The 19,684-nt window shown below is 49.8% G+C and overlaps 5 protein-coding genes across 5 annotated transcripts; 2 read left to right on the top strand and 3 right to left on the bottom strand.

The window, feature by feature from the left end:
* Window positions 1-1,139: 1,139 nt before the first annotated feature.
* Window positions 1,140-3,153, top strand: PFICI_07351 (uncharacterized protein; the record flags this gene model as incomplete). The annotated part of the gene is made up of 4 exons (XM_007835932.1): window positions 1,140-1,572; window positions 1,625-2,108; window positions 2,170-2,927; window positions 3,008-3,153. The coding sequence occupies 4 exons, from the start codon at window positions 1,140-1,142 to the stop codon at window positions 3,151-3,153; spliced, it is 1,821 nt and encodes a 606-aa protein (XP_007834123.1).
* Window positions 3,154-3,931: 778 nt separating this feature from the next.
* On the bottom strand, window positions 3,932-5,143 carry PFICI_07350 (uncharacterized protein; the record flags this gene model as incomplete). Its single annotated transcript, XM_007835931.1, has 3 exons — window positions 3,932-4,582; window positions 4,665-4,746; window positions 4,821-5,143. 3 exons carry the CDS (start codon window positions 5,141-5,143, stop codon window positions 3,932-3,934), a joined length of 1,056 nt encoding a protein of 351 aa, XP_007834122.1.
* A 1,601-nt stretch (window positions 5,144-6,744) lies between these two features.
* Window positions 6,745-8,296, bottom strand: PFICI_07349 (uncharacterized protein; the record flags this gene model as incomplete). Its single annotated transcript, XM_007835930.1, has 2 exons — window positions 6,745-7,522; window positions 7,710-8,296. The coding sequence occupies 2 exons, from the start codon at window positions 8,294-8,296 to the stop codon at window positions 6,745-6,747; spliced, it is 1,365 nt and encodes a 454-aa protein (XP_007834121.1).
* Window positions 8,297-17,079: 8,783 nt separating this feature from the next.
* PFICI_07348 (uncharacterized protein) lies at window positions 17,080-17,766 on the top strand (the record flags this gene model as incomplete). The annotated part of the gene is made up of 1 exon (XM_007835929.1): window positions 17,080-17,766. One exon carries the CDS (start codon window positions 17,080-17,082, stop codon window positions 17,764-17,766), a length of 687 nt encoding a protein of 228 aa, XP_007834120.1.
* Window positions 17,767-18,738: 972 nt separating this feature from the next.
* On the bottom strand, window positions 18,739-19,596 carry PFICI_07347 (Ribosome biogenesis protein RLP24; the record flags this gene model as incomplete). The annotated part of the gene is made up of 3 exons (XM_007835928.1): window positions 18,739-19,090; window positions 19,201-19,412; window positions 19,543-19,596. 3 exons carry the CDS (start codon window positions 19,594-19,596, stop codon window positions 18,739-18,741), a joined length of 618 nt encoding a protein of 205 aa, XP_007834119.1.
* Window positions 19,597-19,684: the final 88 nt, after the last annotated feature.

Genomic DNA, 19,684 nt, shown 5'->3' with positions numbered 1-19,684 from the left:
CGAATCGGGAAAATGCTCAAAAAAACACCGTAGCAGCAGCCATGCAGCAGGGAAGATGGATGGTATATCAACCCGGCAAAGGCGCGAGAGAGTGTTGCACTGCTACAGCAAATGGATGCAGACGACCGTGTCTTGGTTTTAATTGCTCATGACCCTGCTGTTATGGAATTCCTCCCATTTTCCCCGCATGGAACGATCACAGACTGGCAAGTTGCGGGCTAGGAAGATGAGCTTCGCTGGCGATTTCTTAACGAGCTACCTCTGGAGAGTAAGCCGAAGAGCTATCTGGTTGATGGGATGTACCAAAATGGGACACAAGTCAAAACTTTGGATGGCGTGAGGCTGATGCCATAAGACTTGGTCCGTGAATTCCTGGCAACGTAGGTTTGTACTACTGAACGGTATCATTTGGGTGTCACTTGAATTTTGCTTCTCAACGCGTGCATAAATTTGATGCCTAGCAAGCTGCATGTTTCAATAAGTTGTTTCTCACCTTATTTGGTGCTTTAAGCTGGTCTTTTGCAACCAACCGGTGATTCCACTCTTCGTCTCAGAATATCATTTACACCGAGACGAAAACTAATTCTCGTTCTTTTTTGGCTTGATTCTCAACCTCAAATTCTGGCTTTCTATACGTTTGTCGCGCTGGATAGTTCTCAGCACTTGGTAGCTAGGCTAAATGCCATGCCGTAAGGGCGTGGGGTGTTGTACCTAGTACGTCAGCGGGGTACTAGCACATGATAGTCAGAACGAATTGACTGACCTGACTTTGATGAATTGTGTGACGTGTCGCCTTCTGACATTGACTTACTAAGCAGACTGTTTGATGTGGAATTAAATCCCGGGGTGTTGGGCGCATCCTGTCGTATCACCGTCTATGAGAACACGATTTCACGGATTTAATTCCGAGCGTTCGTACGGCGAGATGTATTCCACTCTTCTGGATGCGCCATGAACTTTGTCCCACCCCGAAACCCCCACCACTAAGCGTTGCTCTCCAAAAGACGAGGGTGGCCGGCCTGTATCAAGGCGACTTCAATGCACTATATACGGCGGCGCATCAGCCGGGTATTGACAAACCGGGCATGCTTCGATTGACCGCGCGAACCCTACAACTGTATCCCCAACCAAAACCGGCAATGGGCATGGCTTCACCCAGCGATAACATCCTCCGGATCGCCTCTGCATCTGGCTCCGTGACGGATCGGCGGCACGCATTGGCTGAACTGGCTAAGTCAGAGGATGTTGAGTACATCGTGGGCGATTGGATGTCCGAGTACAATATGACTACTAGAGGTGGACAAAAGATAGATAGCAAAGGCGAATCGGACGAATTCGAAGAGACATTCCTGGAAGCTCTAGAACCAGCCCTTCCTTATCTCCAGTTCAGAAAGATCAAAGTTGTTGTCAACGCCGGTGGGAGTGACACTCAGAAACTGTACAAAGCGGTTACGGATCGGATCAAAGCGGCGGGTTTGAACCTCAAAGTCGCCTGGGTAGGAGGAGACGAGGTGCTCGAGGTTGTCCAGCAGGCTATCAAAGAGGGACGGGATTTTGAAAGCTTGACCACTGGTGAGTATAGCCTGAGGGCTTCTCGGAACACCAAATGCTCATACTTCCCAAGGAAAGAAACTGCGCAACTGGGGATTTGACCCAATTTATGCACAATGCTATCTCGGTGCCTTCGGTATCGTGGAAGCACTGAAAAGAGGAGCACATATTGTGCTCTGCGGACGTGTGGCAGATGCATCACCCACCATCGGCATCGCAGCATATCACTACGGATGGGCCCGCAAGGATTATGAAAAGCTAGCCGGGGCATTTGTGGCGGGCCACTTTATCGAGTGCTCGACATACGTTACTGGAGGAAACTTTTCTGGCTTCAAGAGCCTTCCGGGTGAGTCTCTTGACCTGGGCTTTCCCATAGTCGAAATTTTGCCCGATGGCCACTTTTATATCACGAAACAAAAGCATCGTGATGGATTGGTCACCATTGATACTTGTAAGTCGCAGCTGCTGTATGAAATACAGGGGCCTTGGTATTACAACTCGGATGTTGTAGCAGTTCTCGATGGCATTAAAATTGAAGCTGCTGGTAATGACCGAGTGTAAGTGGCTGTGACTCAATTTTGCTGGCCACATGAATCAAATTATTGATGTCAAACGCAGATACGTGACCAATATTGGCAGCCTCAAACCGCCGCCCACAACCAAGCTTGGCATCACCGCTAAAGGGGGTTACCAGGCTGAGGCTCACTACTTTCTCTGCGGTCTTGACATCGAAGAAAAGGCACAATTCTTGGAGCGCCAGATTCGTGCACAACTCGATGAGTCCAAGTTCCATTGCTTGAAATTCAGGGTGAACGGTAGGTGCCCGACGAATCCAAGGAACCAGGACTCCGCCACGGTCGATTTCAGAATCTTCGCCCAAGCAAGGCAGGAACAAGACCTGGCCACAAGCAAATTTCTGCGACCCGTCACCGATGTAATCATGCAAAGCTATCCTGGAGCCACATTCGCAGTCGATACTCGTCAAGCAATCGCTAAACCTTATTATGAATACTGGGTTGCACTGTTGCCTCAGAGCAGCATAGAACATATCTGCCATGTCCCTTCCGAAGGATTGGAGATACCCATCCCCCCACCATCCGATACACAGGACTTCCGCTACGAGCAAGATACATATGAGAGTTCCAATGCCATCGATCTCTCATCTCTGGGACCTGTCACTGCGGCCCCATTGGGCTACGTCGTACATGCCAGATCTGGAGACAAGGGATCCGATTGCAACGTAGGGTTTTTTGTTCGCAACTCGGATGAATGGGATTGGCTGCGAACTCTTCTCAGTGAGAAAAAGATCCGGATGCTCCTTGAAGATGATGACACTGGGAAGCCGATCTTTCGTTTCGAACTTCCAAACATTTGGGGTATGAGAGTCCTATTCATAGCTTGTATACTTAGTGGATTTCATTTTCATCAAAAGATCGGCCTGCTAACAGCTTTGTAGCTGTTCATTTCCTGCTCAAGGACCACCTTGATCGAGGTGTAGCGTCTAGCTCTACATATGATGTCCTTGGAAAGAATCTTGCCGAATATCTACGGTGTAAGATCGTAGATATTCCGAACAAGTTCTTGGAGCGTGGAAAGATTTAGGTAGATAAAAGCCACCTCATGGCAATGTTTCGAGAACACTTTACTCGCCGTAATAACGCTTATTACAATAGCCTCGAGCGCCCATACTAATTAACGGAGAAAGAACAAATATATCTTTGAAATAAATGGGGTGGTCACGACGGAAGTCATTATAAAATCAGACTACTTTCAACCACTTATTCATGCCCATACACCGCTCCCATTAGGTGATATCGAAACCCCAGATTACAAGCTCCTCTGACTATTATAACTTTCTATTATATAGCGTGCAATTAATTATATATATAGCTAGCATTTAAGCTCAAATACAAAGTAATCTGCAAGCAGGTGTCTTTTAATTAAAGGCTAATATCGCATCACTATTGGCTATTATTGATACTTCGTCTATACAGGTAGTCTGCAACTTCAGAATCATTGTTTCACGTAATATCATAGTTTTTGTTCTTGACTGTGGCACAAAATAAAGTGTTATTAAAGATTATTCAGGCGATTAGACTTCGGAGATGTCTGTACATAAGAAAGGGAAAGTCTGGGTTTCCACCTGCCAGTATTCCATGCCTCCTTGATTCCGATACTCCATAGAAGTACCAATTCCTTCTCAAGTCAATCAATATTGCCCAATCGTGCTATCCATAACGCCAGTAAGTCGCGCTGTACAAATGTATGAGCCGCTCAAATGCCTATATAGTGGAGGGCCGTTGCTTTGCCTTCTGGTCTTTTCAAACGAGGATCAAAGATAGCTCGCTGAACATAATGGCGTCCATGGGAATCCCCACCCTCACTCACTGCCGACTGCACCCAAGCTTGCACCCGTTATAGCCGCTGCAACAACCCAGGGACTGGCCCACGCAACGGCTCCCAGAGGTTCGGCGCCTGCAACGGTGAGAGTAGTCTGCATAGAAGTGCTCACACCAGTCACCAACATCAAGGTCAATGTGCGGCGAATGACGGTCTTGGTTCTGTTGCTCCAGCCCCAAATATTCCATGAAACAGTCTCCTGCAGGGTCGCATTGGCAGGTTCAAAATGTCTAGGTGGAGCTTCTGGCTCGGCTTCAGCTGGCGTGAAGATGAAATTCGTGGCGGCAAATCCAAGCGCAAGAGTGACAGGGAGCAGATTGACATATGTCGATTCGTGTGCAGCTTGGATAGAGGGAAGACTATCGTAATGAACGATCAGAGCGGTGGGGAGATAAGTTGCGTAGGCGGCGAAGAGTGTCACGGTGTAAATGGCGCCGGACAAGAGAGTGGTCAAGATGGTGATGGGCTTGTCTGTGAGAAGTTCGGCATTTGGCGCATGCTCTGGATCACCATGGGCCCTGGAGAGGTTGCGCAACAGTCGGAAAGGAAGATAGGTGGCGAACGTCTCGATGGCAAGGGTCAGCACCAACGCAGAAGCCGGCACCTTGTAGAAGGCATGGAGGAGATAGAGCTAGCGCGGTAATCAGTCAAGAGTCCTTTCCAAGCGGCTGGCGTGGTGTTGTAAAAGACATGCCCATGACAAGCAAACTTACCGGTGGGCCATGCGACAGCAGATTGAGGGCCGCGAGATCATAGCTGTCGTAGTTGCCAAACCATCCCAAAGCAAGCTCAAATCTGTTTTTGAAATAATACTTAGTGTATGTCCAAAGGCTTGGTGCGCAATAGTGTTTTCAATCATCAAAACTCACGTTCGCCAGCCCATAAGAGCTGCATATTCGCCCCAGGTGTCGAGACTTCGCGCATGTACAGCAATAGCTGCCTTTGTGAATGGATACGTCACCGAATACCCAACAGACGACACTGCCAGACTGAGGATAATCACCAATGGGAATTGGATCAATGTGGGAATCTTGGACTTCTTCTCTCCACTCTTGCTTGTAAGTGATTTCACGACTGGCGCATCGACATGGCTGATGGAGAGGACCTTGGGCGACGAGGGGTTCGACTCTGAAGGCACAGAGGCGGTCTCGGTGGCCCTGGCATCGATTTTATCTTGTCGCCGGGTGCGCATCTTGACCTGCTAAGCGCCGTCGCGTAACGTGTTGTGCTAGATGAAGTGATGTAGATGCGTGATGGGCAGCACCCAAGCGCTGCTGGTGTCGGTTGCTTGTGGAGGAGCAGAAAGCAAAGGAAGAAAGAAAAACCCTGTCACGAAGAGCCTTGCAGGGAATTTATTAGTAGTATTGACGATGATGGTAGTCGTGGGTATGGGCAGTGGAGTTTGTGAGGTAAGGAAACCTGCAGTGGGGGATAGCAAAGAAGCTCCTATGGATCCCTGGCCACTAAAATAGTAAATAGATGGAGCTTGGTGACGTCTTGAGCCGCTAGGTGGCCCGAGACTGTTGACTGACTGGGGAGCTTCCAGTGTCCACGCCTTTAAGGCACTTCTGGTGCTTGCTGTCCAAGGCAGGGGAACAACTACAGCAATTCTGATGACTCTTTACAATGATGCGTCCTGAGGTTTAAGCTTTTTCTTCTCAATGACTTTGGCTTTGTTGACAACATGACAGCAGCGTCTTTCCAGAACAATATTGACTTTCATTGAAAGCTGCTGTTGGCAAGCCAGACAACAACCATCTCTCGTCCCCTCGCATCGGCTCTCTGTTACTCGAGCTATCCCTGTGCCAACACTCGCTTGAGTCGCTCGCTTCTTTCGTTCCACGTCAAGCTACAAGGTCCTAGTATCTAATCAAAATCCCCACGTACGAGAGCAACACAATGGGATCGACCCGATTCTTACTATTCAGAGTATCTTATCCAGACCAATCGACGTTACCTGTCGAGCCTGTCATCCAACTAGTCGGTTTCATTTTGAGCTCTTGTGACGTTTACTCTACTTCAGATCGACAAGACATTGAGGGGTTGGGTTGGCCAACATAAAAAGGTGGTAGTCTTCCTCAAAAGGCCCTGCCAGGCCGCATCTTCATCCAAGGGTTCGTGCTTCTCGTTTTTGTCATCATGCGTGTTTGCTCCTCTACGTCTTCCTAAAAATGTGCCTTGGTTACAGCTTTTTCCGCAACGGCCTCGAATATTGTTCCGACATCAACAAGTGCAGACCTCTGAGATGCTTTGATAAAGTTATTCTAGTGTTGCTAGGGTACTCGTCTACTTCGCTTAGTGGCGTTTGTGGTTTTGACCCCATTCACAACTTAATAGCACATCTTCTCGTGTAGAATGCACGTAAGCAGATCATCTTCATCGGTTGGTTCACCTGATTTCTCATTTGATTTCATTTGGTTCATACAGGGGCAAAAGGAGTGTCTGTCCTCCGATTCGACCTCCTACTCTGATGCCTGACAAAAAGGTCCCAGACTGGGACTGAATTTAAGATATGCTTATTCGGGTGTTCGCTCGACGCTTCTCATCCGATCCTCACTTTAACCTCGTGGCATATGCTTCGACTCCCGGCTTTATGGGAGACAAAGTCGTCCACTCTTCGGTGCTGAGGTTTCGGCAGCGGAGCCAAACCACCACATTTACAAAGTGGTATAAATTTGCGGTTTACAAAGGGAAAACATCAGATGGCAATGGTAGGTGTCATAACGGTCGTTTCGGGTCATTGCTGCCACAATTGGCTAGCACCGCGCAGTGCGTGCCGACTCCGACGTGTGCTCACTCCTCCATACGGCCAAACACACCGTCGTCGTCGTCTTCGCTGCGGACTCTGGACCGTCTGTCGTCATCGTCATTGTCCATCTCGCTGTCTTCCATTTTCACGTCCTCAGTGTGAGGGTATTGACCGCGTGTGAAGCTCTCGGGCATTTGTGGCGCCGAGTAGCTGTTGAAGAAGCTGGTGCTGGTGAATGCAGCATGGTCAAGGTACTGTGCCGGCAATGGGGGCACTGGTGGCGCGTCCTGAGGAAGCCGGGTATCTCGAGAAGCCCCATTGCTGTTGAAGCTGCAACTAAGAAGTTCAACCGCGGCGGCAAGATCTTTGTCTTCTTGACCAGAACTGCCTAACCCGGACGACGTCGGACGGCGATCTGCACTGCCATGACGGTGGTGGCCAAATCCGGAGCCGTTCGAGATGCTGCCAGACAAGAAACCGTTGGACGTGGTTGATTGATATGATCGTGCAAAAGTACTACCGTTGCTCAACCTCTTGGCGTTGCGGAAGTTGAAGCCACCATGGTAAGGCTCGCTTGTCGGCGGAGGGGTCGTGTCTGCCGAGCTTCGACCATCGTGGAGATCTGAGTATACAGACGCGGCTGGTGACGCAGCTGATTCGGGTTCACTGCCAAAATCGCGAGCAGAATCCGGAGGTGTGGTGGCCTCATCCTTGTTCACATTCATCTGCACAAGCACTGAGGCCGCTTCGAGCAGCTGTACTTGTTGGTGTTTCGAGATGAGGAGCTTGGAAGTGAGCGACCACTCGGGAGTATGTTCCCACCTAACCAGCTAAACGTCAACAAATTGTTTCCTCGAATCTATCCGGAGAGGGGGAATATAGGCTGGAGTAGGGAGGGGTCCGGGAGCGAGGTCCGGAAGCAACTGCGAGGACCATGCCATCGACTATCCAGCGGTTGGAATGAGAGAGCTTGGGGGGGAGTAGGGTGGGCAAGGAAATGGGCACCAACAAATGCTTGGTCAGGCAACTGCTGTGCTTGTATGTCTTTCCGCACTTGTCGCAATGAAGCTCGATACGGTTGCTCTTCTTGCCATCCTTTGTGAGAGGTTGGCCGTCACTAGCACGTCGAACGCGAGCCTTCTGCAGCCCGTCCTCGCCTTCCTCAGCAGACATGTCGTTGGAGTCATCATCGATCGCACTTCCTTGTTCTTCCGGCTTGCCGGTCATGGCGAACTTGTGGGTCGGTAGACTCGCGGGCGGCGAAGGTAGGCTGCCAGCAACAGAGGACCGGGAAACCGCGGGCTTGGAGATGGCACTGGTACCGCGACGGCCATTGATGGTCATGGGGAGGGGGGTCATCTTGTCGCCGGCTTCGGTTAAAGCTGCTGCCACAGCAGCCATGTTGGCACCAGAGCTGGTTATGCTCTTGCGGCGGTGGACACGGTGGGCAGCATTGAGAGCACCAGAGAGAGCAGAGTGTGTGTGGGAGTTGTTGCGAGAGTGAGAGGGTAAGCGGGTGGCAGCAAGGGGGTTCGTGGAGCCGGATATCGAGGTACGGTGCGTGGACAATGGCGGCCTAGTCGTAGCCGTAGACATTTCCTGTTGGAAAGAAGCCAATTGATCAGCGAGCTGCAACTATCACGAGAGGAGGCCACCTCGAGAGCAAGTTGAGCGAATATGTAGATACCTTTGCAGAAGCCATACCCGAGTAAGCGAGAGATAACGGGCTACCTGTCAGGGACAGAAAAGCAAACTAGTGCGTGAATTCGCTGCGCTCAAAGCAGAAGCAAGTAGGTCGAATGTTTCGAAGCAAATCGTAGCAAGTTGTTGCGGGCAGAGAAAAGTTTCAAACAAAAAAAGTCCAAGAACAAGGCCGGATGGTGGTGGGCTCACTTCATGCGGTTCGGTGGTGGTGTGAGAGAGGTGGTGGTGCGGGCAACTTGACTGGCCGATGGCCGTCGGGTGTAAGTGGGAGAGGACGAGCGAGAGTTGAGCGAACCAGCAATGGGCGAAGTGTGTAAGAGAGAGGCCTCGTCGTATGCTCCGAATTGGAATATGTACGTTGTATGGTGAGAGAGAGGAGAGGAGGTGTTTCCTAGTCAGATTGGAAAACAAAATAAATTATTTTTCTGAGTAGCTGTTCTGGCTGATCGACTGGAACTTTAGTTCTGGGGGGGGGAATTTGGGAACAAAGGCAAGGTCAAGTGGCCGGCTGCGCCTTCAGGTCCGTTCCCCCCAGACGGGTGTGGACGTTGGAGTCTGTCTGTCTGCTGAGCCTGGGCACTGGCTGGCAGGCAGGCAGGCAAAAGCCAGGCAAGCACAGAGGAAGGAGAGGGACAAGCGAAGGAGGAGGAGCAGTAAGTGGAGGGAGGAGGGGCAGAGCCATCAGGGGAGGGGTGTCTCCAGGGAGGGAGAGAGGGGGGGAAACAAGAACATTGATAGGTCAGCACAGGTACTTGCACCACAGTACCTACCGATCCCAGTGGGTGCTAGGTACACTTTTGTTTCTTAGCAGGAGCAGCAGCTCAGACGGAAGGCATGGAACCTGGGCAGTGTGGGTAATGTATGTAAGAAAGGTACATCGATCCGCTAACTGACTGAATTCAATGTTCCAATCCAAATCCCAGGAAATGTACCTCGTCTCTTCTCCGTTTTTCCCCCCACCAGACGACTCACTCCATGTTCAGCTCTTCTACTATTTAACGTCCGTTCTCGACACGCTCCAGAACAGCAATATCGATGGGAAGAGTCTAGTCGTCTGGGTCTGTCAGAAGCTGAATGTGCCCCTGACTCCATCCTTCCACCCATACAGAACACATATTCAACAAGGCACTTGTGTGTATGGACAGCAAAGTAAAGAAGACGGCCAAAAAAAAAAATGCAAGAGTACGTGTGTAATAAGAGGTAGTCGGGCGGGCTGTCGTTGTCTGGCCTTTACAGAGTATCACTTCCTTGTCTTGCCCTCTCTGCCTTAGCACGACGACCAAAAGGTACCTTGACCTTCAGCCTACCAGACCTGTTACCTACGTACCAGACTGCCTACATATACCCTACATTGCCTACCTTCCCACCAAGTACTCATCAGGCATCGGACCGGCGTAAGAACAGGGGGAAACCCACCAGCGCACCCAGCGGCCACCGACACGCCGACAGATGATAGGGGAGAATTCGACCGTCTGGCAGTCTGGTCGGGTACCGTGGAAGGCGACAGAAGCGCTTTTGAGTTTCGTGTCTCTCGTGATCCGGCTAGCACGCCGACTTGCAGCGTCCATCGCTGAATGCGTTATTAGTCTGACCTTGGAGGCTTGACACTGCCCAGCCAGTCCGCTCATCAAATGCCTGCCAGGTCTCTAACTGCATGCCCTGCTTACATACTTTGCAAATGGTATCTGGACACCTCTCGGTAGGGTAGACGTAGATACCAACCAGCTCATCGCCTCGCGGGCATCCATTAGGGTAGGGTACGGTACGGTATCGCTAGATTAGGGCTTTCCTTGTGCCTTGAGAGGAGGCCTTTCTCTGCCGCGCGATGTGTACTGTGTCGTTATCTCTTGGTGGATGCTTGCCCCAGATTCCACAGATCTTTAGAGTGGCCGCTAGATCTGCCCTATCATACCTCCATTACCTTTGTATGGATCAGAGATATCACTTGCCCTAATCAGTTGCATGTTGACTTTGTCGTTGTTGTTGTTGTTGTTGATGATGATGATGTTGATTGCTGCAGCTGGTTGCAATAGTATTGCTACTGCATTTTGGAGACCTTGCTAGCTAGAATAGATGCAAGAACATGTTTGAGACGACCAATGTTTGAGCTCCGCCCAGAGCAGCCCGCCCAGTAATGATACTCAAAAATTGACAATACCTTCTGAACATGTAGCGAGATTGCCGGAAAGCAGGGAGAGACATCCTATCTTCTACTGAGTATCCCAATGTATATGTACCATGTATTGTGGCCCCATTATTACTTGCTCGCATTGTGTATGCTCTCTTGTACTGAGTAGTTAGGTGGTATTTACATTCGAGCTACCCCGTCTGTTCATTATAATTCTACATGGCACCTATCTTTGCTTAATATGATCGTTCTAGGTCTCTGTATTATTCTTGTTCACTATGTGCATTCCTGCAAAAAAGTGACAAATGTCATGCTTGGTCTGTGAGATGAATCGAGATCAGTCAATGATACGCGCCCCCAAGATGAAACTGTAAGGATGCTATGTACAGACAGCAACCAGCTCCAACCGGCAATAGACGTATCCAGCTTCAACTTGAACCCAGACCAGAACAGACCAGACCAGACCATTGATAGCCAGACCGCAGATTGGCACCCAAATGAGCAAATTCCCTTTATGTTATTTTTGATCCATTCATCCAGGCATAGGCCGACATTGGACAGCAATTGCTGAGATGGATTCTTTCCCCCTTATAATCGACAGACACGTAACTAGATAGGGAGCCGTATTTTGTATTGCATATTATGGAGAATGTTCTGGCACGGTTGTCGACCACGTACAGCTTGTTGGCCTGAGCGAACAGTGGTGGCATTGCTACTGACGAGTTGGCAGGCCAGACGACCAGGCGGATGGAGACAAGAGAGGCCACCTGGACCAGCCGGACCAGGGCCGGACTGGAGATAGTGCCAAGCTCGAGCCTCTGGCACTGTCCCGGTGTCGGCTCCTCGGACAGCCATTCGCTGGCCAGGATCTAAGTGAACGGGCACCGGAAAGGAAAGGGGGGTGTCGCTCGATTGGAAGGCCCCCCGTGGTCAAATAGAACCAAATCGACCCACCCATCGAGCCAACTATGAACCCAATCGAATCGAGTGAACACGGGTGCTGGTGTTGCTATTGGACTGCTTCCTCTTGACACGCACACACACACACAGACTACACAGTATACACACGTACACATAATATCTGCTTCTACATTACATGCCGCGCTGCTTGACAACTCAACAAAATCGTGGTATGGACGGCAGACGTCGAGCTTGACCACAATGATGGTTTTTCATTCGCTATCATTGCCATTGGGGTCGACTTGAATTATTTCCTGTCCTTCATTATACAGGTGGTATTCGTGCTCGTGTCTCTGACGCGCCAGTCATGACCAGTAATCAATCAATCTACTTTGCCCGTTTCTGGCCTTGGCCCCAACAGCTAGGCGCCTGCTGACCTTGGATAATTATGGCGACATGACCGCGAGATACTAACTGGGCAAACCCGTGGTCCAGACCTTTTCATGTACCTACACCCCAGCACACTACTACATCTACCTGCACTGCTCATTGTTGCAATTGCTTACATTACTTATATTATACAGCCGTTCCCTGTGCTGTTGTTACTCCCTAACAGGATTGAGCACGACTCCTGCCCACCTGATGTTGCCAATCTATTAGGCGCGTCTCGTTAGCGACGTGCCTCCGAGACAGCGACGCTCGATCAGGAAACTTTCAAGTGACCGACCCTATCTCCTGCTCTCTCTGCCGAAGTACAAGCGCCAAACTTGACTTGTTGACTCGAAAGAATCAAGACCAACAGCAGGCCTCGTGTCGAAAATAATACACCAGTAGAACGAGTTCAATCAGCTCCAATCTAATTGATGTCATTTCCCGCGAAACAGACTGCTGCCCAGGTAAGGTGGACTTAAAACACGACTCTGCTGGAATCGCGACTGTTCAAACGAATGTCAAGAGGTGAATGGATCAAGGGAGGGGTAGCAGAGCGGAGCAGACAGGCATGAGCTTCTTGATGCGACCTTGCCTCAAATTCGTGCGACGATAGCTCTCCCCACAACAAACCAAAGCAGACCGTGGATCTTTACGATATGGGGATCTTCCAAGTTCCCATAGTTCGATAGATAACCCTGGCCTCGGATCCAAATTCGTCAATTGGCTTCGGCATTCGTCTCTCATAGTGTTCAAGAAAGGTGGGTAGATCTTCAGGGCGACTATATATTCATCAACACTACCTCAAGAGGTCCACGAAAGCTACGCAACTCATCAATTCGCAACCATGCCATTGTGAATAATCTTTACTGGCAACACCAGGAAAAAAAAAAATTTGAGATCGGGAAGAGCTTTAGCTGAGCCTAGGCATGTCAGCGAACCTTTTCTCCACGATATCAGCGATCACTTGACCATTCCAAATGCAGGTACTCTTGCATTACACGCCGCGTCTAAACCACATACGGGAGAACTGAGGATATGAACCCTGTAGTCGTACAGACTTGTGCACGAAAGCTACGCATACCCCCTTTCAATCATCGCCCATATTCCGAGTTCATTGGGTACGTACTTGCAAGAGGGGGAGGGGCTCTGGTTCTACAGTGCCTGGTCAAATCAATGGCGCAAGCTTGGCTCTTCTCTCCAACTGCAGCCCGGGAACAATCGTCGTAATGACCGTTCGGCGTCGGCATGAGAAGTTGTCACCTAGGCAAAGCATGGAGAGCAATAAGTAATGTACATGCAGCATGGAACTCTTGCCCTAGTCAATTATATTTTTGTGTTTTTTTTTTCCCTTCATCACAACTGGATCCCCCGACGATAGGTCCAACGGTAAGGAGAAGACAAAGCAATCCAGCACGAGTCGTTTAAAGACAACAACTTCGCCAATGTTTGGTTCTACTTTTGTGAAAGAGTTAGTGATTGGGTTGTATTATCGACACTAAGAAACAGCTCTGAATATCTATTTAGACTGATCTGGACCAAGAGATCGCCGCTCCGATGTGCCACAGAAAACAAAGTTGCACACCATCATGTCTCCCCATGACTGGCATTAATAAATCACGCGGCCGTCCCGTGGCTTACCACTGTCCCGGAATCCTTGGAATGCCTCATGCCCCCCGAAAAATACATACCCGCGCTTAATCAAGACCAGGCATAGTCAGGGCTTGCAATTATTATTTTTTTCCCAAGTTCCCTCTCGTCACCTGGGATTCCAACCGCAAGCCGATCCGTTTGCCCATGTCGCAAACTCTAATATGCTGACACAAATTGTAGTCGGACAACTCAAAACAATGCATGTAGCAAAGCGTATGGAAGGGCTAGAGAGCCTCGACGGCGCACGACTCGAATGTGCGACTTTGACAAAGCAATAATCGATCTAAATCACCTGTGCGCAGCCGCCGGTCCGCCTGGTGGCTACGGATCATGCCGAGCACTTGTAACAAACTTGTTAGCACTCCCAGATGGTCTTTGCAATCAGACGGGTTTTATCCCATATGGTTGAACAAGACTCTCCCTCATCCAAGTAGTAATACTACAATGCTTGCGCTTTTTGCCCTATAGTCTAGCGCCAGCACCCAATCAGAGATGTCAAACTGCTTAATTCACTCGCACCACCAACTATACTGCCCTTATTCTGTCTCTTATGACTTGGAAAAACCACCGCGCCCAAAGGAAATTCTGACAACATTATGGTGTTGTTGGCAGAATAGTCTCGGCCCCACTCCCCATTTGTGAGGTCACAATTGGAAGACTTGCCCAAGCGGAGGCGATTTGGCCTTTATTTAGCGAGTTCCCGCTGACGTCATCGTGTCTGAAGCGCATCGCGAGCGGCGCATCGTGAACTAGAATTGCTATAAGCTAACGTTTTTTTTTTTTTTTTTTTTTTTTTTTTTTTTTTGGCAGGAACATTCAAATCCTAGTCGAAATCCATATACCTTGCAAAGTAGAGTTCATTGCATAACTTGATGATTGTGTGTGAATTATTCATACTGCGTCGTCGTCGTCGTCATGGCTGAGCTCCCTCGTATACGCAATGACTTTTCGCGGCAAGCGACAGGCAGAAGGATGCGAAGAAGTGGTATTCTTGGCATATGATCCATAAATGGCGGCTGACTGTCATACCGAGCGTGCCGGATTTGTCGTCGTCGTCGTCGTCGTTGTTCTCGTCAACTCTCCGCTGGGAGACTACAGCATAGTACAATGTTATTAGTGACATCTCAATCAGCTTGGTTGGGCGAGTTACAACGAGCGGTGAAGCTCCGGGCTGCCTCCTTCTTCACGTGTGTTGATTAGTAGTGCAAGTTGGGGCCACATGAGGATCTTTTTTCCCTTTCATATTTATCTCTCATAGGGAAGAGCGGACAAGACGGGCGCTCTTGGGCTTACATTACACTTGTACCATATCTGCTTTGGTTCCTGAGCTATCCAGGCTACATCTTACAAAAGTATACAGTGATCGACACTGCCCTATCCGCGGGCTGCAAGAAATTCCCCGCTCCTCTGCAGAAGATGGACTGGGCATATTTCCATGTTGGACAATCAAAGTAAGAAAGTCGCAATGTATCTTGAATGTACAGCCTCAAGTACCTCGATGGGCCTGTAGTAAGCAACAAAACTGTCCGCTTTGGGGTATTGTATCTTCAGCTTCCTGGGATCTCGCCCAAAAAAGATTGCCAACACATTTCGACTCGGTGCCTATTCAGCTTTTCGACGTGGTTCTTGATAATTGTTTTTTTTTATCCCCGCCCTCCAAGTCCTACCACCAGTTCTTGATTAAGGTTGTGCTACTGGTTTAAATGGTTGATAGGATTTCTGCAGGTACGAAGCTCACCCGTTCCCGTAAGCCCAGTAATAGTATGCCTGGCAACATGTGTGCAGTTCCATCTGGGTTATGTCTGCTTCAGTTTCTTCATGTTACATGTTACACGCCACACACTACATGTCTGGCCCGCTGAATGCATTACATTCTGCAAGGTCTGTATATAGCTCAGGCCGCTTTATCTTCATCTGCAGCGTACAGTACTATGTATGTCTTGAAGCTCACACAATTTGTCTTTTTTGTTGGGCTTTCTTTTTTTTCTCTTCTGTTCCGCCATCTCTCTATTAGTGGTGTGGAAAACATGTGATTACCAGCTAAAGATTATCGACACAAGGAGAGCCCTGTCGTGCGACTTCTCATCGAACCACTTAGATCAGAGATGCTGGGCTGTCTGGGTTACTTTCTTCCCACCGGTATTGAAGCCTCGTTTCCAGTTCTTTTTTTTTTTTTTTTTTTTTTTTTTTTTATGATTTTGGGCAAATGATCAAGCTAGAAACCAGCCTCCCATTACCAAATAGCGGACTTTTCTTTATCTTTTCGATCATTCTAGCAGATAGATGACTCACTCTCGTCGCCTACCTGGATACTATCTTCACACCCCCTAGCAGAGATCGGTGTAAAGGAGAGGGATATACTAATCAAAGCTCATATTCCAAACGATCTTATTACATACCGTATTATCCAGGCGTTGGGAGAAAATATTGACCAGGGGAATCCAAGGAGAGCAAAAACTCCCGCCCGGCTGTGGGCTTATTTGCTTTTCCCGGGCTTCCCAAAACATGGGAGCATCTCACGACACTTTTTGTTGCGCTCCACAGTGGGTAGTTGAAACGCAGCAGAAGGCCCCTCAATGACGTAGGGTTTCCTTGTCGTGGAATGCGATGCATGTCTCGGCGCTCCGATGCCCAAGGACTCTTTGTTGACCGGCTGCGGGTTGGCGGGTTGCACAAGAGAAGAGGGAAATTGATCATGATTGGGCTTGATCCTGAAAAAAAAAAAAAAAATTCTGTCGAGTCCTTTTCCCTTGCCGTCTCTGGATTTGCCGTCCCTGGTTTGTTTCAATCATGCGAATTTCCTGGTAAACTTGTTGCCCATGTGAGCAAAAAAAGACCGCAGTGTCAAGAATTAAGCAAGAGCAGGAGATCCGAGATGCAAAATCAATTCCAAAACATGGCTAAAATCAAAATTCAAAACTATTATTGTTCTCTTTATTTTTAAATCTTCACTGCACTTTGCACGGGCTCTGGTGGTGTACCAAGTACAGCTTAGGTAAGAATCAAAGATGCGTCTGGTGGTTTCAGTACCGACTGCCGCTTTTCTGCTTGCCCCGCGATTTAGCCTTGGCATTCATTCATTGGACCTTTGCACCTCAGGCGGCGACACACGCATTTAATGCTTCCTTCCTACCATGAACCAGGCAGCAAACCAGGCTGCACAATTGCTCCCAGACAACGAAACCAGCTACCTAATCTAATCTTGTATGACCTCACTTGGCTTTTGGTCAAACATCAAGAGTTATATGTATACCTAGGCCGATTTCCCCCCAAAGAAAGGTCACATCTATAACAATAATTAGTACCATTATTGTTTTATCACAACTTTTTGCCTTTCTCGTGACACACAAGGTTTATTCAGCCCCAAAAACTAGAGATACATAAATGCGCACCACCTAGAGTACCCTCGTGACAAGGACCCTCGCAGCGAGAAAAGAAAAACAGGGTGCGAAAAGAAGCAAATCACCATCTTTTCCGTAAACCCCTCTCGTTCGCGCATTTCGTTGCTTTTTTTTTCTTTCTCTTTTACGTCTGGCAAGGGGGCTCCCCTGAATCAAGAACGAAAATGGGAGATGTATACCGCAAAGTTGGGCGCGGCGGCGCCGGTAACTTTTACTCGCAAAAGGACGTCGAGGAGCACCTGGCACAATCATCCAGCGACGATGTTGAGGCGCAAAAGCCCGCCCCCGCCGACGACGTCCCGTCGGACCCTGCCATTGAGCAGCAGCAGCAAGCAGCACCACCCACGGACAACGGTGGAGGAGGTAATAGCGACGCCGCACAGCAGCCCGTCGTCTACGGCGTGAGGACGGGCCGTGGTGGGGCCGGCAATTTTATTGATCCCCAGACAGCCGCGGCGGCGGCGGCATCATCGTCACTAGACTCGACGACAGCAGTAGCAGGAGGAGGAGGAGGAGGGCCAGCGATCCGGCAGCACGCCCAGCCGCGCCCGCCGACGGTCCACACGACGGGGAACCAGTCCTTCTTCCTGCGCCAGCAGCAGCAAGAGGCCGAGAGCGGCAGCGCGCCCCCGCGGCTCAGCGGACGGGGCGGCGCAGGCAACTGGGGCGGCGGGCCGAGCGAAGCCGAACGCAGGAGGGTCGACGAGGAGCAGGAGCGCAAGAGGCGCGAAGCGCTTGATCAGCACATCTTTGACGACGTTCGGGCCGGGCTCAAGGAGCCTGGACGGGCGCACACGCGCGTGCAGCCTCACGGCCGGGGGGCTGGGATGAAGGGCTTTGAGGATTCCTGATCTCCTTTTTTTTTTTCTGGGACGGGACTGGGAAGCCCAGGAAGAGGAGAACTGTCCTTATTTGTGTGTTGAGAGGATCTGTACCTATGCGGTGAAGCTTTGCTACGCATCCCACAGCTTGCCCTGTGCAGCCCCTGAAAGGCAGAGCGTCGCGAAGCATCATAACCTGTACTTGAAATATCGAATCATTCTGCTGCTGCTGGCCGGGCGCCGGCAACTTACAACGAGTTCTCAAGTAGTAGTGGGAAAGTCACGCAGGGCGGATGCAGTTGCTTGTGATACTTCAGCTATGGTCGAACTACCGGATACCTGTGGCTCAAGAGGATACATAGTGCAGGCAACTCGTCGGCCAGCCCCGGAGGCAAAGGACGATTGGTGTACAACATCTGCCAGGTACTCCATGAATACCAAAGATTGAACGCAAGTAAAAGATTCAAGTCATATTCCCTTGATCAAGCCCTATCTCTTATAAAATGAACTTATGAACATGATATTACCTCGATCTTGCTTATATGGACGAGTATCAAAATGATATGGAGGGCAATGAAATACATTCCCCCCCGCTAATGCACATGTCTCTGCCCATCCAAACAGTCATTCGATGTAGATAGGGGCAGTATCGTGTTGAGATTACAAAAGAGCAAACCATCCAGAGCAATTTATCCTCATAATTCACCCGCGCAGGTTTCAAATCTAGTCAAACTTTGCCCTCATTCGAGGTAGTGTATCATTATATCCACTTTCCTTTTACTTTTTCTTCACTTTGACCAGATATCTAGGTACGCAAATAAATCCCCCCTAAACGCCATGAGAATGCCGGAAGACCAATCAAAGCAGATCCATAGAACGCCAATTTTCTCATCAAGCTCGAATATGTCCAGGAGGAGCTCACGAGCCGTCGCGGGGATGCTCCTCCTCCTGTGGAACAATAGAGTTTCCAGAGACCGAATCCCGTTTTGCTTTCCTTTTTGTTTACTCGGAGTCGACCTCCATGGTCTCGTCGGCCTCCTCGGGGGCGAACTCGACGCCGCCGTCCGTCCTGACCTTTTGGCGCATCTTCTCCTTGCCAAAGACCTTCTTGGTCTCGGTGGGCAAGATGTTCTGTTCCTCGATGCGGGCAATCTCCTCCTGGCTGAGGCCCTGTTCCAGCGCCAATCTCCTCTTCTCGCTGCCGCGCAGTCTGGGCAAAAGGTGGCTGTGGGTCTGGACCAGCTTGCGGGCGTCGGCGAGCTCTCTGGCACGCTTGCCGGCCATGCGCTTGCGGTAAAAGACTCTCTCGCGCTTGGTTCTGATTTCCTGGATACGTTCCATGGCCTTGAGGGTCCTGTTTCATGGTATTCGAGTCAGTAAATTTGATCCAAATTATCGATAAACACACGAAAACCACCCCGCCAAAGACAGAGCAGAATCGGTGTACTGGGGAATAAAACGTACTTTTGGACCAAGTCGCGGTTGTACCGCACAGGGACGTTGCGGCGCTGGGCAAACTGCAGGGTCGAGTCGACAGTCATCTCCTTGCCAGCGGCCTTGCGGAAGGCCTTTGTCCACGCCAGCTTACGCGGGTTGCGCTTCATCTTGAAGTTCTTGTGGCATTTCGAGCGGCAGAAGCGAAACTGCTTGGCGTCGTTGCGGATAAATGTGATACCCTACAAGGAGATTTTCCATGTCAGTCTATTTGGTGTTCTTGTCTTTCTTTGATTCTTTTCTTCCCCCCCTTCTTCAGACTCTCCTCCAAGATCCCAAAGAACATGTTGAAATGGTGGGAGAAATCCTCACCTTGCCAGGATAAGCCGGTCGGCTACAGAAGTAGCAAGTCTCGATTCTGACCATTGTCGCGACGTTTCCAACAAATCAATAATTGACAGTGTCGATATGTCGGATATTTGTGCCGGCTTGTTGTCGGTGTTGAAAGAGCAGT

The sequence above is a fragment of the Pestalotiopsis fici genome (genome assembly GCF_000516985.1).
Source record: "Pestalotiopsis fici W106-1 unplaced genomic scaffold PFICI_Scf_5, whole genome shotgun sequence".
In the NCBI taxonomy this organism is placed as follows: domain Eukaryota; kingdom Fungi; phylum Ascomycota; class Sordariomycetes; order Amphisphaeriales; family Sporocadaceae; genus Pestalotiopsis; species Pestalotiopsis fici.
Note: the sequence above shows the minus strand (reverse complement) of the source record. Positions and strands in the feature narration are given on the sequence as shown.